This window comes from Enoplosus armatus, chromosome 3 (assembly GCF_043641665.1).
Source record: "Enoplosus armatus isolate fEnoArm2 chromosome 3, fEnoArm2.hap1, whole genome shotgun sequence".
Classification (NCBI taxonomy): Eukaryota; Metazoa; Chordata; class Actinopteri; order Centrarchiformes; family Enoplosidae; genus Enoplosus; species Enoplosus armatus.
The window spans coordinates 13,434,396-13,461,841 of record NC_092182.1 but is presented as its reverse complement, the minus strand read 5'-3'; the positions used below and the strand labels follow the sequence as shown (position 1 = coordinate 13,461,841).

General features: G+C 38.2%; 1 protein-coding gene across 1 annotated transcript; it reads left to right on the top strand.

The window, feature by feature from the left end:
- rad18 (RAD18 E3 ubiquitin protein ligase) lies at nt 1-27,446 on the top strand. Its single transcript, XM_070902978.1, has 13 exons — nt 1-119; nt 1,082-1,160; nt 1,616-1,677; nt 1,852-1,922; nt 6,302-6,732; nt 7,326-7,425; nt 8,765-8,952; nt 9,380-9,450; nt 10,292-10,352; nt 14,936-15,067; nt 15,843-15,957; nt 20,942-20,986; nt 27,211-27,446. The coding sequence occupies exons 1-13, from the start codon at nt 69-71 to the stop codon at nt 27,308-27,310; spliced, it is 1,506 nt and encodes a 501-aa protein (XP_070759079.1). The 5' UTR covers nt 1-68; the 3' UTR covers nt 27,311-27,446.

Below are 27,446 nucleotides of genomic sequence, written 5' to 3'. Positions count from 1 at the left end.
GGACTTCTGATCTGCTGACACCGAAAGTTTTGTGACTTTCTCGAATAGCTGCTTTTTGTTTACTAGACATGGCTCTTCAGATTGAAGCGGATTTACCACCCGATCTAGCATGTTTGAGAGTAAGTTGTGGATTTATTTTTAAATGTACCTGTTTTGTTAACACGGTGGCTAGTAGCTCATAGCTAAAATGAAAACCCAAACAGCTAAGTTAGCTAGCTAGCTAACTACATCCACAGAATACCCGCCGTCGTTAATCAACGAGATACAATGCTAACGCTGATACCGATTTAGCGTTAGATCAAAATACGTATAAATGTTATTCATTCAATACTTTTATCTACAATCGATTGATGTGCTAACATACCAGGTGCCAATGTAACAATAACTAACCTTAACTATAGCTACAATGCAACACACATTTGTGCGTTATACAAATGAAGAAAGTTACTAACGTTACAGTTACGTTAATATTGATTATAAGCAAATTAGAACCCTGTCTATTCAGAACGATTAACGTAAACGTAAACTAAACAATCTACAACGTATTCATGCTAAGTTACTATTCTAAAACAAACAATTAGCTTAACCATAACAATATAGCGTTACCTAAACATACTCAGCTACGGGTCACATAAGGTAACGCTATCTTATTTTGGGACGCTGTACAATATGTGTTATCATGACAGTGAACCAAGTACGAGATGTTGCGTAGTTAAAACATAATACGACACTTGACCACATGAGAAAGGATTATATTGTATAACGTCACAGTTTATGCGTTTGCAGTGACACTATCCAGCTAGCCTTCTGTAGGAATGTGTCCTCCTCGCCACCTTCATGGTTTTAGTTTCCGGAAGGGGAAATCACCAACTCTAGTGCGGAAGTTTTGTGCACCAGTCACTAAACAACAGTCTGTATTGTTAAATTTCCTGCTTCCAACCTGCCATGTTTTCAACAGATGTAGTCTAATATGTATTATTGCTAGGCTACTTTTATTTTCTACAGTTTTTCAGTCATTATTTGGTAATTGCTGTTGTTTCATGAGTATTATTTATGTTACTATGGTTTTTCTCATCTACAGAATGTAGATACCCTGCTTCGGTGTCCCATTTGCTTTGACTTCCTCAATATTTCAATGATGACTAAATGCTCCCACAACTGTAAGTAACAAGCAGAGCAGCTTTTGGAGTAGCTATGGTACTAATAACTGTTATGAGAAAGCATTGAGTATGTGAAGGCAACACCATTCAACCACTTGTACAAACCAGGAGAATGCAGCTGGGATCCTTTTGAAAAAATAAAATAGTAATAGTAGTTAGAGTTGAACATTGGAATAATATTGGTTGTCTCAAATGAGTGGAGTATTTTTGTAGTGTGTGTGTGTTTTAGCTATTTGTACAAATATATATGTATATCGGTGCACGATTAGGCTGGAGGTACTGAGCAGCTATGTTTGAGCCACACTAGACCCTCCTCATATGTGGATTAAATACGTTTGTGCACTAAAGAGAGCATTTGTTTGTCACTGAATGACCAATTTGATGAATGAAAGGTATCTACCTGCTGGCTAACAGATTAAGTATAACATAAACTTCACTTGCCTTTCATTTTACAGTTTGCTCCTTGTGCATCAGAAAATTTCTTTCCTACAAGTTGCAGTGTCCTGTTTGCAATACAGTAAGTATAAACTTGACATGAATGCATAATTTTGCCCCCAAATCACATTTTCATAATTGTCAGGGTCATTACCTCAATAAAGATGACACAATTGCAGGTAATTAATTGTACTAATTTTATAAAGGAGGCAGGCTTCCTTCATATCTCGTTTCTACTTTGTTTTTTTGTTTTTAGCAAGTAACAGAACAAGATCTAAGAAACAACCGTTTATTGGATGACTTGGTCGTAAACTTTCAAGCTGCAAGGTAACTGTACAACACATTGTAAATGCTTACCAGTGAACTGTCTTATGTCTGAAAAGTATCGGAACTTTCTCTGCACCTTGCATTCCCAGTAGCTGTTTTTCAAAACATACATATTGAACAAAGTCCGCTTTGGTATCAGTTTTGAGTTCAGGGTACTGCTATCAGTGCAAGCAGTGACATTTTACTAAAGAATACTGTCCTGTCAAGTCAGAAAACAGAGTCACTTAATTACTGGCTTGTTGGTCCTAAGTGAGCTATGGCACTTTTATTTATCATCTAAGTAATATTAAAATCCAAGTAGGATACAGCCATCTACAGCATACAGTAGCTTTTATATTTAGTGTAAATATTTATATTATCTTTCCTTCAGTGATAGACCTACAGAATAATGAAAATGACAGACCAGGAAATAAGACTCCACAGTCCGTGTAAAACCTCCTTACCTCAAGCACAGGTGCACCACCTGAGCATCTCCAATTTGTATCGTTATTATTTAAGAGCTGAAGAGAAAACCTATTAGCTGTGGTAATTTCAGGGGATGCCATTGTTATTGACAAGATTACAGTATGTCCCCAAGGTAACCCATTTCAGTTTACTTCAACTTACCAGCATTAGAGAAACACTTATAATTGCCTCCCAATAATCTTCTTCTGATTTAAGGCTTTTCTGTAAATCAAATGGGGATTTTGTTTTCATTTGCTGAAGTCATCCAAGGTCCTCCTTGTATTGCACCTCAGTGGGTGTTTTGTAGCTTTAGGGCTGATCTTTTTTTCATTACAGCAGAATGTAGGCTCAGGGAGCAGTGTCCAGAGCTGGTCTAAAGGGAGTTTGTTGGTACTTTAAATTTAAGTTTTTGTTTCTCCAGTGACACTTATCACAATGTAGGAAAACATTTCCTGTAAGTTGAGTGTCCTGTTATTGGTATTACTGGCCACATGGGTGCAGCTAGCCACATGCTTGCACTCATTGATTGTCTCAGGCAGACTGATTAAATGTTGGGCTTTTTCTGCAGTGCCACAATTGTTTCGTAAAGACAAATAAAATAACAATATCCAGGTACAGTGGGTCACCCCGGCCCTTGGGACTATTTATCTCTGCTGGTTTAGGGTCATAACCTCTTTCTCATTGTGTAATCCCCACTCTGTATCCCTGTTGGTCTTTTTTCTATTGAAGAAATAAAACAGAACACACATCTCCTTAGGGATGCATATTTTGCTTTGCTTTTATTTCAGAAATAGATGACGGTCTATGAACAGAGTTTTATGAGTGATCCATGTTTCTATGCCTTATAGCATTTGTTGAAGAAAAGTAGATGAAAATAAACCTACTCATTTTCTGTTCAGAAGTGGCCATTGTCCCTGATAAATAAATAAAAAAACAAACTCAAACTAAAATCATCAGAATAGTTTCTTCAATGTCTCGGCTAATGTTGATATAATGTCTGAGAGCTGTTATCAGTCAGTAAGACATGATGTTGCTCCTTTCCATCAATAACCTCAATGTTATCAACACTCTGAAAGGTCTCCCTTCAACCTGTAGACCGTCTGATTGTCATCACTGTTACGAATGAGTGGCTTACGCAGCTGCTCTTTCCTCCGTTTTTTAATTTCCTGTTGTCTAGCTGTGAGCGTCTGAAAAATGACAGGTGACTGTGTCATAAAGCGTTGTTTTTATGTAGTAACAGACTTGTCTCAAACAATTATTTAGTTTTGGATTAGTTCCTTCGCTCTGAAATAAATATACTACATATATAAAGAGTCATACACGGAAGAAAATTTAAATTACGCTAGCATCTGTCCATGTGGTTTCTACATTTTCTGCTTTAGCAAGTGTTTGTGGATTGCGTCTTTCATTGCACCACTCACATTTGTCACTGTGAAACTTTTTGGAAAACACTGCAGTGGGTACCAGTTGGCTGATGGCGCTAATTTACTGCCATTAAACTAGAGGCCTATTTCTCTAACAAACCATTAGCTGTTATCGCAGTGCCACATGTTTATTTTATCCGCCTAACCAGCTACCTCTTTGTCTCCTCACTCAGTAAACACATTTACGTAGGTCGAAGTGGAGTTTGTACTTTGAGACATCAGAAGCTGTTGTTTCATTTATTTAATCATCAAGGGCACAATGCCCTTTTCTGTTATGGATACAGTACAAGTTGTTTACTTGAACTTTGCATTTTGCTTTTGTAATGGGCCGGTGTCTTCATGCTTTTGAAAAGTTGTAGTCTATGTCCATTTTTTTCTCCAAGCTAAAAACATGTTTTGATTTCAGGGTTGTCTCATTTGATGAGATTTTGTACATTGTGAAAAGTTTGATCAAAATAATCATATTATGAAATTCTATGTCACAGAGGGTCTCCAAAGAAGTGTGGTTCAATGAACATGTGCGTGTCTTTTAAGGTCACTAACATCCAGCTTCAGAGAGTGCCACTGTAGCTATCCTTGCACTTAACACCCAGTTCTAATTATAAAGAATTATTCTTCACGTTGTAGAGGGAATCAATATGATGGGACAATTAAAATTCAATTAGTGTGTATAATTGAAGTAGATGGTATTGACTTGCTTTTGGCTGTTTTGGTTACTGCACGTCTAGACCTGGAAGGTCAAAGAGATTTCAAACTAAAAGCCTAAACCTCTGCGTTCATTCCCTCATACAGTATCCCACTCAAATAGTGAATATTTGTGTATTTCTGAAACTATAACTTTTTTTTGTAACCCATTTTATATTATTCTTTTTGTGCCCAGCCTCATCTATTGCAAAGTGGTAATGTTTAAAAACATTGGTCTGTGCAAACACTTAAAATCTATTTCGTTCTTAACCCCCTGAAAGACCTGGTTTATTTATTATAAATGACCCGACTCCCCTTCTTCCCTCTGAATAATGTATTGTGGATTCAATCATATTGACCTGTAATGTATATTTAGATCAGCTCCAACTCATCCTTTTCCTCCTAAAATAAGTTGAAGCCATGGCGAAACACACCTTGAAATTTACTTTTGTAGAGGAGTTATGGAACATATTTTTATATTATGGTGCCAATGATGGAATAAGTCAATAACAATGAAATGGGTACTCAGTTACTGTCATATCCTTGATATTGTTAAATGTTTCTATTCATGTAGACCGGACATTTTTTGTTTTGTCCTTTTATTTATTGCTTGACAAAAAGGCTCTTTTTAGTCACTTGAAATTTAATTGCTTTGGTGATCTTAAGAGTCCTTTTATGGTAGTGTTTTTGTCATCTGTCCCCATCTAACTATGGTGTAATGTTTGTTACTAATTTTAAACACAAAGTGTACTAAATATGTACTAAATCTCTAAGAAGATAGCATAGATTTGCTGTAGATGTGTTCTCTATGACAACAGCCAGTAAACTGCTGGGGTAGAGCAGTATTTAGAACCATTTGGCATGCTAAAGTGATGGAAAAAAACGGTTTGCTCAAATGAGGCAGAAACAGTTACAACTAATGGCTATCCAGGTTGTGTTGAGTAACAGTGCAGTTATCATTAAAAGTAAACAATGCGATAGAGACCATGTTAAATAAATATAAAATCAGAAACTTTTCACTTTGTAAGTCATGGTGATTTCGGTACTTCTTCATACATTTTGTTATTTTGCTTACCTTCTCTAGATATATGACACTTAGATCAAAATAATTGGTTGCAATACAAAGTTTAACGGTAAAAGTTTTTGTTGAGTGCCCAGTAATTGTCATACCTGGCTGTATACATTGTGACACAGATGAATGGTGCGTGGAGAGCATATTTCTTCAAGATCTTTGTGGGGGGAGTGGAGGGAGAGGAGGTGTTTCCACATCACATTTTATGTGTATGTGTGCGTATGTGTGGTTGTGAACCTGCTCTAATGGGGACAGTAAGCACCAATAAGGTTTAGATATGGAGCGCAGAACATCACACACCTCATTGGTTCCATTTTATTGCCAAGTAATGGCCCGGGTGCAATTTGTTTGCTTTCCACATTTCCAAGACTGTAGTCAGTGTCTACTTTTTCTTGCTCAGTAGAGAAGGAGTGAGATAATTGAGCAGGTGCAGTTAACGCCAAAGGGCTCACTTTACTGTCAACAGTATTTGTGGACACCAACCGCTCTTCTTTTCTTAATGGGCTCAATATGTTTTGTAAGGAGACCTTATGTCTGTTACTCTCCATAATATAATTTATGTAATTATACATGTGTGTAAGTGATCAATATTTTTAGGTAGATAATTTGATGTTTTTGAGAGAATCAGAGCATGTAACTTTATGTATCAGACTTTATGTATAAAACTTTCAAAAACGGCATGGCTGCCTGCCTGTCTAAATCATATGCTGCACACGTTTTCATTCACACGCTCTTTGCCTTTCTTCTTTTTCCAGGCAGCAGTTGTCAAAAGCAAATTTTGACTCTCCTCCAATTTCACCAAAGACCCCAGCTTCAGCTGTCAAATGTAAAACTCCCAGAGAGAGGGGCCAGAAGTGTAACAGCTCCATTTTGAGTCACTTTTTCCAAAAGAGGCCTAAAACATCTCCCACTAAGGAAACCCAGCGAGATAGTTCTGATGCTCGTTGTGTTCGTCGGGGGAAAACACAGACTGCATTCACCCACAATGCAAATGGCCCTGGCCTACATTCAGCAACCGCTCAACTTCCAGTGGCTGTGAAGGAAGAGCCGATGGACGTGGAGGAGGCATCTGTTCAGGGTTTGATATCAGTCAAACAGGGGGACACAGGCTCCCACAGCGTCACCACTGGCGTTGAGATGGCGCATTCCTCATCACCATCAGAAGATGTAAAGCCTGTAATCAAAGGTGAGGCCCTTCTACCTGGAGGTTAAGAGCGCTATATGATGCACCCCATATAACTGGCTTGTTAACTCACTCTCACTCATTCATGTCTACAAGGGAGAGCTGCCTGGTCAGTAGGCTCTACCTAATCAGGTAACAGCAGCAGTTAGGAACTGAAGCTATGGACCTGTTGTATTAATCAAACCATTGGAAATCCATTACACTGAAAAATAAGCCACCTTTATTTTTGAGTCCTGTGGTGATGGAATTGTGAGCTGGAACTCTTTTATAAACTTCCTGTTGGTCGTCCTGTTGGACGATCTGACGTTACTAAGTTCTCAAGCAAGTTTCAAGTCTTGTTCAAGGATTGTTTTAGTTTTTGCCACTGGTCAGTAGATGTTGCTGTTTTTAGATTGTGGGTATCTTGTTTAGGATCAGCTCTTCATTTGTTTAATTGGAATCATAAACGCAGGCATTGTGGTGTTAAATTTTGTGGTGTGATATTATATAAACTGTTTCTGATTAAGTGCACTCATAGCACTTAACTTGAAACACAGCACCAACAATTGATGCTTTTTAATTAAGCTGTTAATAATATCTTGTGTATCTTTTTGCAGTGGAGTGCCCTGTGTGTTCTGTAAGTGTGCCACAGCAGTTTATCAACAAGCATCTGGACACGTGTCTTACCAGAGGAGAGAAGAAGGAAAGCTTGAGGAGGTAAAATACCCACTTAACTGATCACTTGAAATGAATGCCGTCTACTGTTGTTTGCTCAAGCTGTGATGCTCTATAGGGAGGTGGGGTAACAGTCAAAGACGTTTAATAGACTTTCTGAAGATTAGAGTCATGAGAAAAGTATAGCGGTGTGCATTGATCTTTGTCAGTGTCACACTGTGTTTGAATGTGTCTGAAATGTATCAAGCACATTTTTTTTTTCATGTTGACAGAGCAAGGCTAGCAAGTTTCCCCTGCTTCCAGTATTTATGCTAAGCTAAGATGTACTGTAAATGTTCTGGATCTACAGTATATAGTATTCCCTTTTTGTATGTAGAGATGAAACTTGATCTATGTCACCTGACTGTGGGTTTGGCAAACAAGTGTATATTCCAAAATGTTGGACTGTAGCTTCAAGGACACACTTTATTTAACTACAGATCATCATAATATACATTGTAGGATGTACAGTCAGTTGATACATGTACTTTTTCTGCTATTTGTTTTTTCCACTGTCTAGGAAGATAGTTTCCACTGAAAGTGCGTGTGTTTTTATTTCTGGAGGAAGTAGGGGGAGGAGGATAATGAAGACGTGTACACTAAAGCCAGTCACTAAGTGTTAATAAGCTTTTGTTTGCTTAAAATGGCAGAATTGCTGCAACTATACAATTGTAATTATTACTAGGTTTATGGTATTACCATCAACCTGGTTACATATCTAGGACAAGGACTGTGACATAATTTGAGAGACTGATCATTGTGAGTGGCTTATGAAACTTAGGTTTCCAGGTTGATTAATAACACATGCAGCAAATATGAGGTTTTGTAATGATTGGTAATATTTGTGGAGCAGTGCAAAACACTTAATCTGGAGTAGACCTTGATGTCATAATGATGAATTGCAGAGGTTTTAATATTCTTGCCTTATGCAGCCAGCCTGCATGAGGAGGATTGTTCTTGCTACCAACCTTAATAACTTACACTTAATGTCTTTTTTCTTTTTCAAGACAAAATATATAATATAGCGGGTGAAAAAAGAAGTACATTTGACGGCTTTGTCTGATTATAACAGGACTATGGATCATCAGAGGTGTGTGCCTTCACCAGATGGACAAATGGCAACTCCCATCTGTTAATATAAGTTTGTTATGAACTCAGCGGATGTGGCCACTGTGTGATATATTTGATTAAATTGACATTCCCATGATTCTTCTCTGCTTATTATGTCCAAGACTTGCATTTAGTACAGTCATAGAGCCCCCCCCCCCCCCCCCCCATCAGGCACGATCAAGTAATATCTGGTGAAATAAACTGAAATAAACTATCGACATGTCTGTTGCAGCTCCCTTGGCAAGGCAAGGCGTCCAATGGGGAAGCTGGTGTACAACCTGCTTTCTCTGCAGGAGCTGAAGAGGAGGCTGAAAGAATGCCATCTCTCAGTGCAGGGTTCTCGAGATCAGCTGATCAAAAGACACCGGGAGTTTGTCCACATATACAACGCCCAGTGTGACTCCCTAAACCCCAAATCAGGTGAGGGCATTTGGTCCATTATGCCTTAAGGGTAATACTTTATTTAATATTTGCAGTCATGAGCAAGTAGGTTTACAAATGTCACATGTGCGCTCCTGGCTTTTGTCTTAATGAAGTGTGTGCATCACTGGAGCGAATGAAACAAATGTGATTATAGAAACTCCACCAAAGTGCTGGGATAGCACAATGATGTAGTGTTTGTAAAAACTACGGAAACCTGTATTGACTTACTTAGACATGAACAAAGATGTATGTACACATTTGATCCTACAGGTTGTTTCTTTACTGGCATCTACAGGAATGCCTCAATTTTGAACGGCGACCTCATGGGTCAAAACCTTTTTATTTGGTCAACAGCACAATTCATATAACGGGCAATATTTGTGATCTCAAGAGTAATAAAGATTTTTCTTCCCTCTGTCAACAGCTGAAGATATTGCCAAAGAGTTGGAGGCCAATGAGAAGATGAGGAATCAGCTGCAGGGGAAAGTCAAACCTGTGCGTACTAACTGCTTAATGGAATAACTTGAGTGCTTTAATTGTGTTATTATTTTTCTTCTTAAATGTATCCTGTGGATTCATTTTTACCACTAGCTGTACTGTAGAACAATGTTTGACAGCTGGTGGCAATAGTATGCCATAAAAGGTGGGAGGTACAGATGGGTGACAAATGAAAGGAAAACCAACAGGAATTGTCTTAGTTTGGAGTCAGTCCACTGTGAGCCTCCAAAACAGCTTCAATGCGCCTTGCCTGAAGTCTGTGGAAATCTATTGGAGGGATTAACACCATTTCTCCACCAAGATTTTCCCTCATTTATATAAACAACCTTTTTTCAATCGGGTAATCTCATTGAGATCAAGATCTTTTGCTAGAGAGACCTGACTCCAGCAGATAGAAAGAAAAACAAACAGCATCAGAGACAGTCACAGACATCACTATTTCTATTATTTTATATTACATCATTTGGTCTTATGGAGATGGTGGTGGAGAGCATTGTCTTACACTTCCATTAGTGTTCAACTGGGCTGAGATCTGGTGACTGTAAATGTCGTAGCATTTTATTCACATCGTTTTCATATTCACCAAATCATTCAGTGAGCCCCGGTGCACACAAGCCTCTGCATGTTAATCCAGTCATTTATTCAGGTTTTTACTTTAATTTGTATCCTGTCTGTAGTTAGAAATTGGAAATACATTTAATGTGTTTGTTAGGTCTTAAGGATAGAGTGCTTTTTGTTGAGAAACATTGAATGAAAAGAAATGTCATAATGAAAATTCCACAAGCTACCTTTAGTTAATGCTAATGTATATGTTTTTGTCAATTCAAATCTCTTGCAGGTCATGGTTTTCTCAAAGAATCAGTCTGAGAAGGAGATTGATGAGATGCATTCAAATTATAGTAAGTGATTTTTCTTTTTTGTCAGGACGCTTTGACTATCAATTTGTTGACGCCTTAGGGGTCTGACCTACCAAGCTGACAGCTACAAATCTGTGCCAACAAAGGCCAACCGATGAAACGGTTTTGCATAACCTTACATCCTCTGTTACAAGGTGCACTTGAATACGGTGTGAAGACTTGGCTGATGGCCAATATGCATATGCTGCCTGAGCCTTCATGTGAGGAAATAACTAGTCAGCCATTTGTCGTTTAAAAAAAACAGCTTTGCAGAAAGATAAACAAACTAGTCAGCCATTTCCTACCACTGTTAAATGGTTTAGTACATCAAAGTGCAATATAATATCACAATGCCTTTGTCATGTGTACATGTGTGAAAATGGGATGCATTCAGTTTAAATCCAGAGGGTTGTTTATTAGAACAAAAATACACATTTTATGATAATCGACTTTGTTGTTTAAATCTTGTGGATATCATGCATTTACCTCATCATTGAGAAAAAAGGTATAGAGGACACTATGACCCTCTGTGCCGAGTAGCCGAATGGCCAAGACTGTTGTTCAGTTACAAAATTGTGTAGAAAAAGACATACCAAAGTGTATGAGTTGCATGAAAACACACCAGACAAAAATAAATGCAAAATGTTTTCTCAGAAAGATGAACCGCTTCTCTCCAAGATATTAATTTGTTTTTGAAGACTAGTTGAAGTGACCAATTTTGCATTCACTGAAATGGGTTGTAATCTTGCTCTCTCCTTTTTTTTTTAACACCATATATTTCATAGCACTTAAAAATACTGATATTGGAAAATCTTTGGTGTGATTTTCCATTCTACTAGAGTGGTACACACTACGACACTTGTAAGAGTTAAGGAGGGCTCCTGTATCGAGTCCTCCTCTTGGAGCGAGTCTACAGCTGTGAATCATATTGGGTTCAGCACTTTTAAAGACAAGGCTAGTCAATATAAACTAGCTTCAAAGAGGGGTAATTCATACGGAACCATAATTAATACTACAGCCTTTATTAAGTAATCAAGATATACACTCATTCATTAAGATATACACAGAATAATAGTGCATTTACAAACATGCTTTCATCATTCAAAATTTACCATCTACTGCACTAATTCAATCTGCCTATTACACCTTTTTTTTGAAACTACACTTAACTTTTGTTCTGTCGTCTATGACTCTTATTTTATTATTCCATTTCATCATGTATTTAATTTTCCTTTTCATTGCCTTTTTTAATTTAGTAGCTTTGAATGAGTCACAGCATGATTCACAGTTCAAAAAAGTCCTTATTGATTTTATACTGGCAATATGGGACCTTTAACAGAGCATTGAAATGCTAACTCTGTTCTTTTTCTCTGACGGTTTGTGTGTTTTATTTTATTCTGACGTTAGCGGAGGTGGTCTTTATTTCAAGTGTGGCAGCCCACCTCTGCTTTGAAATGCCGTAGGAAATCCTTGATGATCTGAATACTGTATCAACTGGTTGTGTTGTTTTTGAACCTCCTCCTGAATTATTTTCCACAGAACAATGCAGGACACAAGCTTGGGCTACAAAGGTTTTCGAAGTCTTATCTCCAAAATAGAATTCTTGAAAAATGCCTAAAGGTTAGATACACTTTGGGCATCTTAGTGACAGCCTATTATATATACTAACCTTTAGACCCATCAATGTGCTGATTTTCACTTCAAGGCAGCTAGGTCAGTAGGAAAATCCACTAGTAGGAAACTGAATCCTGCCTGAGAGGTGATCCATCGTAGAAACTGCATGACATCCTTTTTTTTTGCCAAAGTTGAGTAATTATTGCATGGTAATGCAGTGGAGTAGTAGAAACTGTTCTTCTGGTAACTGAAGAGGCAATATTCACAATACTGCATACTTTTGTGTCTCCAACAAAACCCTCACGATTTTGCACATTCAGTGTCATCCAGCGTCATCAAGTTGTAATCTCAGTCTTACTCTTTCATTCAGTCTAGAAGCCATCCATTGGGAGCCATCCTCATTCCTTCCAAAACACATTACCAGCAACAGAAACAAGAATTGCTGTGTCTGCAGTGAGTCATTTAGCAGCAAGGGGTGGAATGAAAATGTAGAACTGATGAGGTGAATTAGGTTTTTGCCTCAGTGTAAATAATACTGATATTGTTGTTTTTTTATGACATTGAGGAAGAGTTGGGCGATATCTTCTGTCACAGTATATCTAATACCACACTTCATGCTCTGTATTTTCAATTTCACTCTCCTACTCCATGTTTTCTTGTCACTCTCTTCTTCTGCGGTGGTTGGCAAAGGTGCATTACCGCCACGGTCCTGCTGCCCAAACCACGTTACCTTACGAGGAAGCTGGATTCGCAAGATCATGCGAGAATCCAGCCCTGATATGCTACGTAGCCTGCCCCGAATATATGACACTAAGGGAAAGCTCCTGCAGTGGAAACAATGTTGGTGGACATATTTCTACTGTCGCAGATCATACGTCACCGTCATATCACCCAACATGTAGGGTTACTAGGCTATTTATCTGTCTAAGATTTTTGCTCATAGATAATCACTCGGAGACATACTGATGCACAGAAATCTAAACCGGGTCGGTGTTTTTGTCCTCAGAGCAGAGGTCAAGCAAGAATCAAAGTCATGTTGTCATGGTTGGACAAGAAGAAAACCTTGTTGGAAATAACTCTGTAGAGCTAACTTTGAAAGTGGTTGAAAAATGGATGTGACTCATAGGAGGTGGGTTCTAAAAATAGCTGCACTGCTGTGATAACCTCTTGATTTATCAGAGGAGGATGTGGATGACTCACTCTGCCAGCATGGGGTATTGTGAATGAGCAGACAGCAAGATGAAAACAGCACACGAACATGCTCACACCGAATCCGCCGGGTGCTGGCAGCCTTTTCTTAATGTGACACGTTCTTTTAGTGTTAATACAATCAGTAGCTGATGATTCAGAAAACATTCTCATAACCCAGAATAACTGCAAGGAAAAACCTGGAAATCCTGCCTCATGAGACCAGCCCCTGAGAAGTTTGATCTGTATATGTGCTTCCCAACTAAGGTCATTGAAAAAATGATGTAAATCAGGGGTGCACACACTTTTTCAGCATGCGAGCTACTTATAAAATGGCCAAGTCAAAATGATCTAGCTACTATAAAAATGCAAAACATATATTTATTTATAATTGTTCTTTATATGTACAATATATGTTGGTGTACCTTGCATAACTGCATGAACCCTATTGCACAATATAACTCTGTACATTTTTTGTCATCACCTTACTCTGATGACTTGCACTGAATGGAATCAGCCAGGGATGCATAGTCCGGACAGTAGTTTTGCCGCACTTGGCGCGCTTGTACGCGCATGCGTGGTGACCCATGTGTCAGAAAAGATCAGATGTCAGACTGGCTGCCCTGTATGTCAATCAAGTGACAAATTTCATAGTGAGGATGGATGTTAGGCTGACGTCTATTTTTTTTTAATGCCATGCGATCTACCCACACTACCTTTGCGATCGACCGGTAGATCGCGATCGACGTATTGGGCACCCCTGATGTAAATGGAGTAACACTCTCAGTTGCTACTGTAAAAGTTTATCCACTATCTGGTTGGAAGGGTAACTCAGTCCAACCCAGACATCTAAAACACATTTTTAGTAGTTAAAACAACAGTGAATGTTAAACATTTTGTTTGTCTATGTCTATTTTTTGATCGAGGCAATTTCCATGTGTTTTTCCTTCAGTTTTATTTTTATCAGCATCAGTTTGGCTAAAATGTACAAAATCTTACATAATTTAACTGTCTTTTGTAAATTCACAAACTTTGAACTTCTTTTCACTGAACTGCCGTTGTGATATTTAGATGTTAATTGCAGTGTTTTATTCTCTTTCTCTCAGATCTGTCTCTGTTCTCCGGTCTTTGTTTATATGAACATCACAGATTTGCAGGTGCTCTGAATTTCTGTGGAAAGTGATTACAACCTTTTACTTAGTTTTGGATCATTGCCAAAACTGAATTTATGTTCTTTATTTGCCCGCCTCCAATCATAGTCTGCTATAATGTTTTTTCAATGACTGTTTGGCCTCCACCACAGTTTTTTGCCACAGTGATCTCGTCTCGGAGCTTGCATCTGCGGTGTTGAATAAAACCTTGTATTTTCCCAGATCTATTCAACCTTTCAAGGTTGGAACATGTCATTTCCAAGTCAAAATCTTAATCTGATTGGCTGGATGTGTTACAGATGTTGTTATCTCACAAAGAAAAATGAGTCCGCAGTCATTGTAATGCAGTAGCCTATATACAGTAGCCTATTTGTGGGTTGGTGTTTCTTTGTATCATTTTCTTTGATGCACCACTGGGTGGGCTGTATTTGTCACCTGTTTTCCACCCATTACGTGCATCCAGTTATATTTTTAGCAACTGTGTAACCTTAAACGCTAAGATGTAGTGTTGCATTAAGCTGATTTAATTACGCATTAAGCACATTGACAACTAGTGCATACGTCAGACACTGCTGCATAATGTTGTTGCAATCGTCTTTACCTCTTCCACTATATATGCTATTTTGCCTGCAGGGAAGCAGCACAACAGCGACTTTTCCCGCCTGATTGCCCAGGTTCGGGGTCGCCTAGAGACCACCCGGCAGACTTGTATTAAACAGGAAGTCATTGTGGAAGAGGAGAATGCACAAAACACACACTCTGCAGGTACTGCCACACTATTACCTTTTGTCAAGGAATAAAATATACTCTAACCACAGGGGACTTTAAAGCCTCTCTAGTACCTTTCTGCGTAAGTCACCTGATCTCCATGGTAACCTGCTGTGGCAAGTTCACCATCTCCTATAGTGAAAAAAATCACAAATTAGTTGCTTTGTGACAAATTTGTGTTTCTAACAATATGCTCAATAAGCTTTTCGATGCAGCTTGACGGGGTTGTTGTGACTGCCCACTGGTTGTGTTTGTGGGAGAGTTTTGTGAATTAAGTGCAATTTATTGTTCCATCTTTGCCAAATTCATAATGTGACTGTGCATTGTTGTGCGCATCTGGCAGGAGTGGATAAAGATACTTCAATAACTGTAATCAATGTTGGTTTGTTTTTATGTGTTTTGGAGATGCAGAGAACACTTTACCCAATTTTTTAAGAGGAAGTGCAGAGAAGGAAAGAAGTAATGTAAGGAGGAAAAAGTTCACCACCACAAAGGAACCTAACCTAACCAAATTTTCTCTAATTCATCAAAAAAGATTTGTTAATAATTAAAGCTGCTATAATCAATATTTTATAATAACAATGTATCAAATAATAACATGAAAACACTCTGACAAAGTGAAAGGGGTTGCTGGTAACGGTGAACCAACAGAGAATTATCACCCGAATGTGCAGCTCCGATCTGCTTTACAGTGCTACTGTTTTGGTTCACTCTCACTGTTCACTGTCCACTTCCCCCTGGTTGTCTGACAAGATATTTTTGTCTCCTTCAGATCAAGTTGCAGAATCAAAAAGCTGCTTAGTGATCAAGATAGAAGACGAGGAGCCGTCGGCGAGAGGGACTGATATGTCAGCCAGCCCCTCTTATAGTGACGTGTCCATCAGCAGGTGAGCCCTAAACAAGAGACACATCCTGATTCACTTACAGTAGCTGACACCCTCAAAGCTTGTTGTCAAGGGTTGGTCCTTTTCATGCTACAGAAAAGTGAGATCCTTATTTTTTGACTACTTTTCCACATTTTGAACATGATGTTTTGAAATTGAAGATATAAGAAAGAAATGCGAGAGCGTTTATTTTCAAGCCTCTTGTGTGAGAATCACAGGACATCATTGTAATAATCTGTGATTAATTTAAAACTACACTCGGCAATATTATTGAATTAAAATTTTGGTTGAAATAACAAATTTTGACCATTGCATGTCACTAACAATATTTAATTGAAGGACTCCTGGTCCAGACAGAAAACAGGTCAAACAACCGATCAGGGGTTCTGTGTTTTGATTCCTCTCCTCCAACTGTTCTGATTCACATTACAATCCAGAAGATGAAGCCCTTGTTTGTACAGAATCGATATGATTGGCCAGTTAGGTGCTAACAAACCCTGATTGGTTGTTTGATTCAGACCTGATCCAGTTTTTTAAAAGACTAAATAAAAAGGGGCGGGTGCTCACAGACAGACATTTTTTTTAAAGGAGCCTTCAAGTAGATATTGTTAGTGCCATGCAATGGTCAAAACTTCAACCAAAATTATAATTCAATAATATTACTGTACTGTACTCTACTGTAGCTTCAAACTTTAATTAGCATTTCTCATGAACTCCGTCATGGTAATGTCAGTTATTGTGGTAAGTTAATTGCATTCAGACATTGGAAAAAAGGAGGCTTTGCTCTGGACAACTGTCTCCAAAAGCTTGTCTGGATCCTATGATTAATATGGCCCAACTCTTAGAAAATACACTTCCTCTCATTGAACATTTTACTTATGATATAGAATATATAAGCGAAAGTATCAGTTAACAGTTATACATAGTGAGAAAAAATTAACCATAAACTACAAAAATGTAATGTTGCAGTATGATAAATACAAATACACATAGATAGATAGAAATACTTTATCAGGAGGTTCTTGCCAATTCCTGTGCCTAAAATCTCTGCATCTGTCATGTAGGTGGTAACAAGCACATAAGAATAACAAGCAGATCCAGCTAGAGGAACAATACAGTGGCACTCTATCAGCCAGTCCTTTTGTACATGGAACTAAGTGTTGTTTAGTCAGAGGTCACTTGTAACAACAGCTAAAGTCTGACATTGTACCTGTAAATTGAGATTTTTGAGCATATCCACTAAGTACAGGCAGCCATTAAAATTAGCACACACACGCACACAACATTTTGTATCATATTCAATTCACTGTGCCATTTTCCGTCCCTTGCATCAGATCTATTCCCTTGATGGTAATTTGTTTCATAAAAAATAACTTGGGCTAAACATGGAATAGCAGCGTACACACTTGGAGCAGTGCAATGAATAGACAGTGTGAGCTGTGTGTGAACATCTCTCTAATGGCAATACTTCCTTGATAAAAGAGGAATGTGGTTGAATCATGTACAATATAATACACAGGAGAACTTTGACGATTCTCAGTGGGAGTAGTTGTCATTTGCTTTTACCACACAGGCCTTGGACATCCTCTTTCAGCCTTTATATTCATCTCCTATAATTATTAGCTGTTGCATCCAATACTTGATTTATTTTCTTAAAAGAAATCTTTATCCAAATCAAGTATGAAGAACATTAGCCTGAAATCATGTAGGTGTGCAGTCTGAGCTCAATCATAGCTTTGAGTATAATTATACTTGCTGTCTCTAAATAAAGCCTAGCAGCCAAACTCTGCATCTGGGACTCAGGAACCAGACGATCTCCTTCGTCGCACCATTAAAACTGACATTGATAGCCTCTTGTCTGTGCGGTCAACAGAGTGCTGCAGGAATCAGACAAGCCTTCTTTTTTAAAGTTAGTCAGAACAGACACAAGTTTTTGCCTCGTTTGTCCGTCTCACAGATGGTGTTTACTTTATGTATGCATGCAGCTTGTTATGATTGTATATTACAGGAATCAAATGTGGCTCACTTCTAAAAGTAGATGTTAACAGCCCTGCAGCATTGATGTGGCCTGGGAGACATTCTTTCCTTGTCCTTACATAAGCTTTAAGTTGGCCAGGGGAAATTAAGTTTTTGCAACACACCTGTGCCCATCTCCTCCGCTATCACCAGTGAATTCTGAAAGTAGTTGCCTTCAGCACACTGCAACTGTGGCAATGAAACTGGTTTCATTATGGCAGCTGGATGTTACAACAAATGCAAGTTGGAACTAAAACTTTTCTTTCCATCAAAGACCCCAACCTTTGTGACAGTGCTTGTGGATGTTGGCTTTTATAGAAGGCCAGCTATGAAGGACTGCATCCAATTAATCAGGTCGTAACACCCACTATATGACACATTATACAGTATATTTAGAAGTACCAGCAGTCAAATAAGGACCAATTAAAGTTATGTTTTGGTTTATAGCAGAGGCGTTTAAAAAAGTTTTTTGAGCATTTCAGTTTGAAAGTGGTTGTGCTGCTGCGCTACAGAAGCTGCTGAGCCTCATAAATTATGATATTATGTTTTCCTACAAGGAAACTAGAACTTGTTCTTTTTTAACACACGGGCACACTTAATTTCTTCCATATTTACTCAACATCTGCAGAAATACACTACTGATACAGTTGTTGTTTTTTTACCAGTAGTAACTGGAAAAACGGAAAGTCTGAGAGTAAATGTTAAGCAGGTACACCAGAACAAGTCAATTCTGGTACATCACAGGTTGATTATTGTTACTTTCCTGAAATAACTGCTAATATTGCTTACGTCATTGTAGTGTATGTTTTTTTTATATGTGTACATGTATGTTTGAATCTGTCCCTGTTAATGTGTACCTTGCTGATGCTAAATAGCTGGATGTGTAACATGAAATCACAGCTCCTCTCTTCTGCCCAAAGCTTCGTTGTTAAGGGATTCATGAGAACTGACTCTATGGTGGCACAGAGTCAAACTTCAAATATGTCTCTTTAAATCATTGGGGATGTCCTGCTTGGATTAACCTGCATGCGGAACTTTGAATATTGCATTTTGTTTGATAGATAGGGGAGACAGGTCACGTTAGATTATGCTTTTCATCACACATCTTGCTGTTTCTCTGTTTCTTGGGTCAAGTAAGATCTTCATTTTCCATTTTCTTTTTGACTAATTATTTGTCAGGCCTGGCCCTATCACTGTTTTGCATTTTATTTAAGCACAAATACCATGCAGGGATGTCTCCAGGATTCCTAAGGGGTGTATTATCGACACATTTTGCAATTTGTATGGTGAATTTGTATGGCAATCTGCATGTAACTCTCTATTATGGTGTATGTATGATGGAGTTTACGTTTACGTGTATTTTCAATGCAGTTTGTGTCTTTTTCATTCCCCATTCCAATTCATTTCTCATTCTTTCAAGTAGAATTACTTTGATTTCCTTTCATCGTTCACTCAGACATACACAAACTGTTATTTATGCTTTTTATACCCCCTGTTGAATTTTCATAGTTTTCAAGTTTTTGAGAATGTTTTGATATTAAAAAATTAATAATGATATAAGATTTTTTTTCTCCTAACTCCACCAGTCACATTGTGCTCTTAATTGTGCTCACTATACTTTACTTTACTAGACTGAGTGGGTGTAACTAATCACCATTGACCAATTTATTTTCTTTCATTTTTTTAAGCCATCGGTCGCTTGAGAAGAATAATGTTTCTATGTCTCTTTGTCTTTTCTGTTTTAATCACATTCGTACAAACACCAGGATGGTGGGGGCGTTACTTTCATATGCAAATATAATCAAAAAATCAGTGAATCAAACAACCTCAAAACGTCATACAAAAACAAACACATGTTTGCAAGGTTGCTAGGTAACAGTAGCTTGTTGACCTTTGTATACGGAGAAAAACTCCAGCCATGTTTGTGTCAGGAGTTTCAACAACCTGAACCAAAACAATAAAAACACCTGCCGAACAGCTTCGTCACGTTCAAGTAACAGAAGAGTAATTTTGTTGTCTGTATTGTGGACGCCTTTTTTTTATTTTTGAGCTCCGACAGAGCATGAATACACCTCTACCACCACTACATACACCAAATCGATTCAGCACAGCATCCTGATGTATGCCTGAGTGTTCTTGAGGCATAGGGAGAGAAATGGGCGACTTGATAATGCCAAAAGGCTACCTATCTGTCTATGTCATGGTGGGGGAAAATAGATTTTTATCAGTAACAAAACGTATTACTTTGGAACCCTTTCACTCACTAAATAGTCCTGTTAGCGTTGTGTTTTTGTATTGAGTCCTGACTGAAATACTTCATATTTACATATTTTCAATTATAGTAAGTTTGGAATATTTGAGAATTTAATTCATTACCCTTAATTCATTATTCATTACTTTATTTTAAGGATGATAAGTCTCATGCTCTTAAAACTCAAATTGCATATTTGCCAACTTCAGAGTAGTTGTCTGTGTTGTTGAGAAATGCACAGGTGGTGAGCTGTAGATGCGGTATAAAATCCTTAACTTCCAGATCTCATTGACTACCAGCAGGAGGGGAAAGGAGACGGCTCTGCTCTTTGTATATGTGTTGTGAAGTGTTTGCCTGAGGCAGCCTCACGCAGCTATAGCCTCTTGGTAGTGTGAAAAATCAGATATCTAGATTTGACTCCTTTTTTTGAAGTAACATCCTTCTTTTGGCATTTTGTTTATCTCAACATGGCTTTCCCACTGACGGTTGGGTCAATAGGAAGTGTGATACAGTTAAATCACCCGTTAAATCAGTCTAAAAGTATCATTCATAGATTGCAGAGAATCACAGTGTATTTAGAAACTCGGGAAATGTATGTAGGTACAAACCAATGCACTAAGTTTGTTTATTGAAACCCTTGAAATACCCTGCATCAGTTTAACTTTGTAAATGACGTGTTCTCCCTTTCTTTCTCTCGTCTCCCTCTTTCTCCCATCTCAGTTCTATTTCAGACATCTTTGGTCCAGAGCCTGTCAGAAACCTTCAGTAAGTGATTCTGCTGTCATTGCAACTGTCAAGAAAAGTAATGTCTAGGCATGTTATATTCTGTGTTTGTCTGTTATCCGTTACAAGTACTTTCACATGTGTGTTGATGCATACGTTGGATGTCAGAACACTTTTGCTGTGAAGATTGCTGTCCTTTGGGCAAGTTGATGGGCATCACATATTCACTACCACATTACCCTACCACTTAGATGAGCTTAATATGAAATAAAATAATATCTTGTAATTTATATCGAAAAGCATTGGCTCATGGGCCACAATATGTGTAGTGTAATCTAAAATCGAATTAAAGGCTGTAAGTAAGAATTGCTCCAATTTAATTACAAACCGCGCTTCTGAAGGAACATTATAGCGTTTCTCGAGCACTGAGCATATTATGGAATCCGTTGTTTTCTTCGGTATGGTCACATATCTGCAGCTTTGGCCTGGTCTGTATCTGCAGCGGGAAGCGCACTTGGTTGATGCAGTTGCAAATGAGTTAGCGTTGTGTCCATCCGAACTGCTATTTCTTGTCCAGAGTTGCTATAACTCCATGCTACCAAGCAGAGGTTGTAAATGATGCAGTAAAGGACAGTCTATAAGCTCTGGCTTCTCATTTGTGTTCTGTCATTGCTATATTATGGTACGAGCTGTAGGCTAACATGTAACACTGCCAACGTTTTCTGCACTTTTTAAAAACAGACTAATTACTCGTTATTTATGCCATACTGAACCGGTTGTAGTTGTACTTTGTTCTGCACATTTATTGAACCCTTTATTTAAACAGGTTGTCTCATTGAGATCATGATCTGTTGTTCAATGAGGACCTGTGTACAAGAAAAGACATATACAGACACACAGACAATCACATACACACACACACAAGTTACATTAGATTCACGTTAAGAAAAGCAATGACAAGTGGTTCGTTTTTTTGCAGCTCATTTCATTTGTGAGGAGCACAGTGCGTGAAAAGAGATCTTCCAAGCTCAGTTTAAACATTTTGTACAGCTAATGTTAAAATATCCTGTGACCTGACATTGTAAGTAAGGTTAAGGATGACCATCCTACCTTTTCATATACGATGCAAAAGTGAGTGAGGAATTAATCACCTGTGATAAAGAGCAACCATCAGACCTAATTGTAGATTTGCAGAAGAGGAGCATGATTTGTTTCTGATTGTAATTGATGATTGTTTCTGATTGATTGTAATTCTGATTCAGTTTGCTTTCAGGTGTTCCACATGGGTCTTAAAAGAGTCTAGTATTCAGCCTGATTCCCAAGTATTTATTGCACTCAATTTCAATTTGAGAACCCTGACGAGTATGGATGGGGACAGTAGGCTCAATACTCTTAAGTCACCTTTAGACTAGCCTACATTTTGTTTTGTCAGAATTTAAAACAAGTTTATGTTTGATAAGAGAGATCTGATATGTGTTGAAAAGCAGACTATTTGTAATGGCCAGATTAAGAGCACATAAAATAGTAATCAGCATAAAAATGTACATGTTTATATTATGTGAAGGGGTAGATGGGTGGAGTGTCGGTGGGTAAATGTCTGAATGACATTTCTTGGGCTGATTTTAGCCACCGATGCACATGAAGATTTCACGGACTCTGGTCTGTTAGAGCAGTAGCTCTAGCACCGATGGGAAAATGTCTCCCTGTGTGTTCTAGCTGTGTCTTGTTTTCATATCAGGTGAAGTTCATGTCTAGAAAATTAAATAGATATTTGATACATATTACCAAATGTTTGGATATGCCTGGACATTCCTCGCATCATTGCTTTTGACCAGGCCTACTATTATTTAGTTGAGAGGCACTTAATCGGGGCCCATTGAAAGCCACAGTAAGACAAGAAGAGCAGCTCAGCCTGCAGTACTGTAGGTCCTTAAGCTTCCATAGATGTTGCTTTTCACTCACAGCTTAAGGTTGGACAGGTTGTCCCTAGTGTCCTCTGTAATGCTTCTCCTTGAGCACGTTTGGGAAATTCACTAATCATCAGAGACAACAAGATAGCACTGCTCATCGAGTTACTCTTGTCAACAGATTGTTGGCAAATAGTGGACAGTTTTTCTTGTAGTTGATGTCCCTGAGCTCCCGGTGATTGTTTAGACAACTTCCCCGGAAAGATGATTTTATCCAATTAAACTGTTTGTCAGAAACTGAGTTATGTCAGCGATAAATGTAATTGTCAAGGGGTAGCAGTTATATTTCAAAACAATTATAGCTGTGGCAAGTGGGCTTAATGGAGAGACTCTACACTGTATTTTGAAGACTGATTTCTGTATTCTGTTTTATCCTCCTTTTTTCTCACTGTCATTTTGTAACTGGGTTATTACTGCTGTCATCTCTGTCAAATGATTTTGATGGTACAATAAGACAGCCACATGCAGCTCTCCACCCATGAGGGCCTGCTTAAACAACTGCTCTGACCCGCTGCTCATTTACTTGCAAACTGGGCACTAAGACGGAGGACCATTCCTTTCAGCTACAGAAGGTGGTGCCGCATTGCATCTTCTCTCCCATTTTATTTACAAGTAGCTTTGTGCTGCTAAGCTAACCCTTGTTATTAGTAGAATAAGTACAACTAATTAACAATTAACAAACTAAAGCAAATTATTAAAAATGTTGGCTTTCCTAACCAGTTCAGATGACACCATGTCCTCTTCTTGTTCACACTGTGCCCGCTCCCAATACAGATGCATATCATCTTGTTGGAAGAACAATGCAGATAAAAATTTAAAGAAAGACTATTTTCACACACAGAAGACATGACATATTGCAGTTTTTTATTAGTCAAATGAAGCTGCCTAAAATATCACCTTATTCTTTGGTACATTACAGTTTAAATATCGTTTTATCATCCTACTGTTGTTTTGCTGTTTTGTTGCCCACACACAGGTGAGTCTGTTTCAAGGACATTTCACATACAGAAAGCTTTTGCTGTCACATTACTGACAAAAAAACAGAAGCATATACATCTGAATTAGATTTCACGTTGTGTCTCTTGCGGAGAATCAAGACTTCGTCTCTTTCTGAATGACCTTGAGGCAAAGTCCAAACCTGCCAGTTTTCATTCCTGATGTCATCCCTCCACATACATGGAGGGAGCACTTTGATCTGTAAATAGTCATTGGACACTAGCTGTGTTAGGCCTTGGAATGCTTCTTCAACTCAGTGGGCGGCAGCCAAGTCTGTGCTTGTAACAACTTTTATTTCCATCAGGCAAGTCTTGATCTCCATCCTCCAGGCTTTATCAGACTCTGGTAATGATGGCAAGTTAGCTGTTGATTGTTTTATTCTTGTGCCACACTTTGCAGTGAGGCCAACTGCCTGCTTACCAGTTATTCACTATACTTAGACGTCTCCCTGTCCTTCTACTGCCCACATGTGGATTGACCCAAATTCCAGTGCTGGAATTTTGTTTTTCCAGTCCATACAGTCAAGATAAAGAGGCATAAGACCTTGTCACTGGCTGGAGGGTGATATACATCTGTATACTGAAGAGAGCCCTTCATCTGAAGCTGTAAGTGGTTCCACATGCAAGACACTGAGGTTTGAGGGCTCCCCTTTGGCTGTCAAGTCATGTTGTCTGAACATTTCTTATGGAAGGCGATCTCAATGTCCACCAGTTAATGTCAGAGGTGATTCAGTTATGGGGCTGTAACTTAACACTGCATGCTGAGCTGTGGAGCCCCCCGGGGTCACATGGTAGCACAAAATATTGATGTGGCAGTATGGCAGTAATCCATAAGTGGGAAAACAGCTTATTTAGGTGCATTGAGCTCTCGGTCCAGATGTGTTCCTCTGACAACAGTAAGCTTTCCTTCAGAATACAAACAAATGGTTGTAATACCAACTGAATCGAAGTATAGATAAAAAAAAAAGAAAATACTGTAATATGCATCCTCCACCAACAGTAGGATTAGTGTAAAAAAGATGCAAACACTTGTTTGCTTATTAAGTGTGTCAAGAGGGTGCATTGCATTTACATCTCGTACATTTTAAGGAATACAACAGTATTTTGACAAGATCAGTTTTGTTCACTGCAGCATTTGGTAGATAAGGAAGAAGATAGAATTAGTGTTGTGATAATCGTTGCCTTATCTCAGTGTCCATATGTGACAATATTCACCTAAATAATCAAAACTGCATTATAACGTTATCACATTTATTCAGATTACATTATGTTTTAGTGAACAAAAATATTACATTTCCCAAATTTGTATGTAGTCATATAGATTTAACATATCATTAGAGACAACTTATAATCAGAGATGAACATCATAAGTCTGTTACTATTAGTACTATATTGTTTGTGCTGAGGGCAGATTGAAGTACCATTTATTAAAAAAAAAAAAAAAAGAATCTATATAGATATAGATTCTTTTTTTTTTTTTTTTTTTATATAGTTTATATATATATATCAGCCTGTATTATGTAACTAAACCTAAACCGTAATACAAAGGACCCCTTCCCATGGCTTCCTTTCAGCTGGGCAGTAACTTTCAATGAGGCACCAGCATGTGTAATGCTGGGCGGACATTATTCAGATAAAGCCAGATTTTTGACAAATAGAATTGATGTTAAGTTTGAGGTGGATCATGACGCTTGATTGATTGCCAGATTAAAGATCGATCTGGCTGTCTGATGATCAGATGGATTTCTGGCATAAATACATTTTGTTCGGCTGCCTTGTAGTTTGAGAAGTTCCCACATGGCTTCTGTCAAAAGATTTCTTATGAACTGTAGTGAGCTTGTTTTAATGTAACTGAAGCATGTTTGTATTTTACATGTTGTGACTGGGTTGTGATCCGTGCTGCCATATGTTTTTTTTCCCTTTCATAACAGAATTGTAAGAATGCGTTTCTCATCATTGTCAACATATCTGAAGAGGCGATTGTCTTTGTTTGAGTTAACTTTATTAGAATTGTCAACGGATCATTGTATTACATTCAGTGTGAGCACCCATGTGATGACCATTGATCCAATGCGAGCATCGTCGTACATTTTGGCTGTGCCAAATCATGAATTGTGAGTTAATGCAACGTACAGGATGATAATAACGTACCGAGTCTGACCAGCTTAACTTATAAAACAGTTGATTTGTGCTTCTGCAAAGAATTATAGCTCCTTCTGGTAAGAAATCTGTCTTTTTCAGCCCAGGAATGGAAACGTTTTGTTTGTCACTTTGCTTTAATTGGACACACAAAGTGATTTTTACTGGTGTGAGCAACCACTTAGTCCAATGTAATGTATTTGCTGCAGGGGTGTCAAGCAGCATGTTGCTGAAGATAGAGTCAAAATCATTTTTCTATCACTTCAGCAGCATAATAATCCAGTATGAATGCACTCAGGCTATGCACCCTCCATTTCCTGTCATTTGATTGCAGTCTGCAGACTTTATAGCATCTTCTCTGCATTCATTGGTCAAGGTAAAGGGGCTTTTGGTGTTAATTGACTGTATGAACTGCTGGTTACATAGAGGCAGCTGCTGGCAAATAGGCATTTATTTTAACTTCTCATTTACCGCATACATTATAACTATTTTTGAAGCCTTGGTAGACTTGATCCACTGAAATGGTAATGATTAAAGTAATCATGTTGGCAGACCAGGAAATAACTTAATGTTTGAAGTGATTTAAATTGTAAGCTTTCCCCCACCCTCTCAAATGTTTCTTTTCTCAAGATACACACCCAGGTCTGTCGGTAGGATGGCAGGAGAGAAGAGGGCATGTTTAAGTTTTCACCTTTACTATTGTAGATTGATTGAAAATAGTCTTCATGGCTTTAAGACAGTCCTCTGGGGCTTGTAGCTGATGTATATTCCAGAAATGAGTGTCATGGTTGGTAAGTAAATTACTGTTGTAAGCTTTTCTGGTAGCGATGAATTGTGTGCAGAAGCCAAGATGCTGGTGTACAGTAAATGTATGTGATTAATGCACAGCAGTGCAACAAGAAGGTAAAATGTCTCAATACAAAATAGGACACATTGCACCTGTTCTGATTAGTTTATGTGTTGATGCAGTGCGTTTTAGTAGCCTGGTACCTCAAGCACTATTTTCTTTACTTTTTCTCTTTTTTTACTTCAACAGAATGTTCATGACATGAAAGTCTACTGATGATGCCACCTTAATCTTTGTGTTCAGAAATGTTGCATATTTTTATTCTCTTCCCTTCACAAAAGACTAAAAGGTTGCATCTCTGAAAATGTTCTTTCATAGAGACACAGAGAGGACCCCAGTCCAAAAGCGAACGTTCAGCTCGAGAGGAGACGATGCAGCTTCGTCGCCCGTCCACGGAAAACGACGTCGTAAAACATAAGGACAGATGGAGGACGCGCCCGCCAAATCAATACTAATAAAATTTTGACTGACTTTCAAACATATCAAGAAGTGATTTTTTTTTTTTAATGCACATTCCTGTCCGGCATTTCATGGGATTTTCTGAAGTTGTTTAC

Coding starts and splice junctions, on each gene's coding strand:
- rad18 (XM_070902978.1), top strand. CDS start 69: ATGGCTCTTCAGATTGAAGCGGATTTACCACCCGATCTAGCATGTTTG. Junction 1,161..1,615: donor GACTAAATGCTCCCACAACT/GTAAGTAACAAG, acceptor TTCATTTTACAG/TTTGCTCCTTGTGCATCAGA. Junction 7,426..8,764: donor AAGAAGGAAAGCTTGAGGAG/GTAAAATACCCA, acceptor TGTCTGTTGCAG/CTCCCTTGGCAAGGCAAGGC.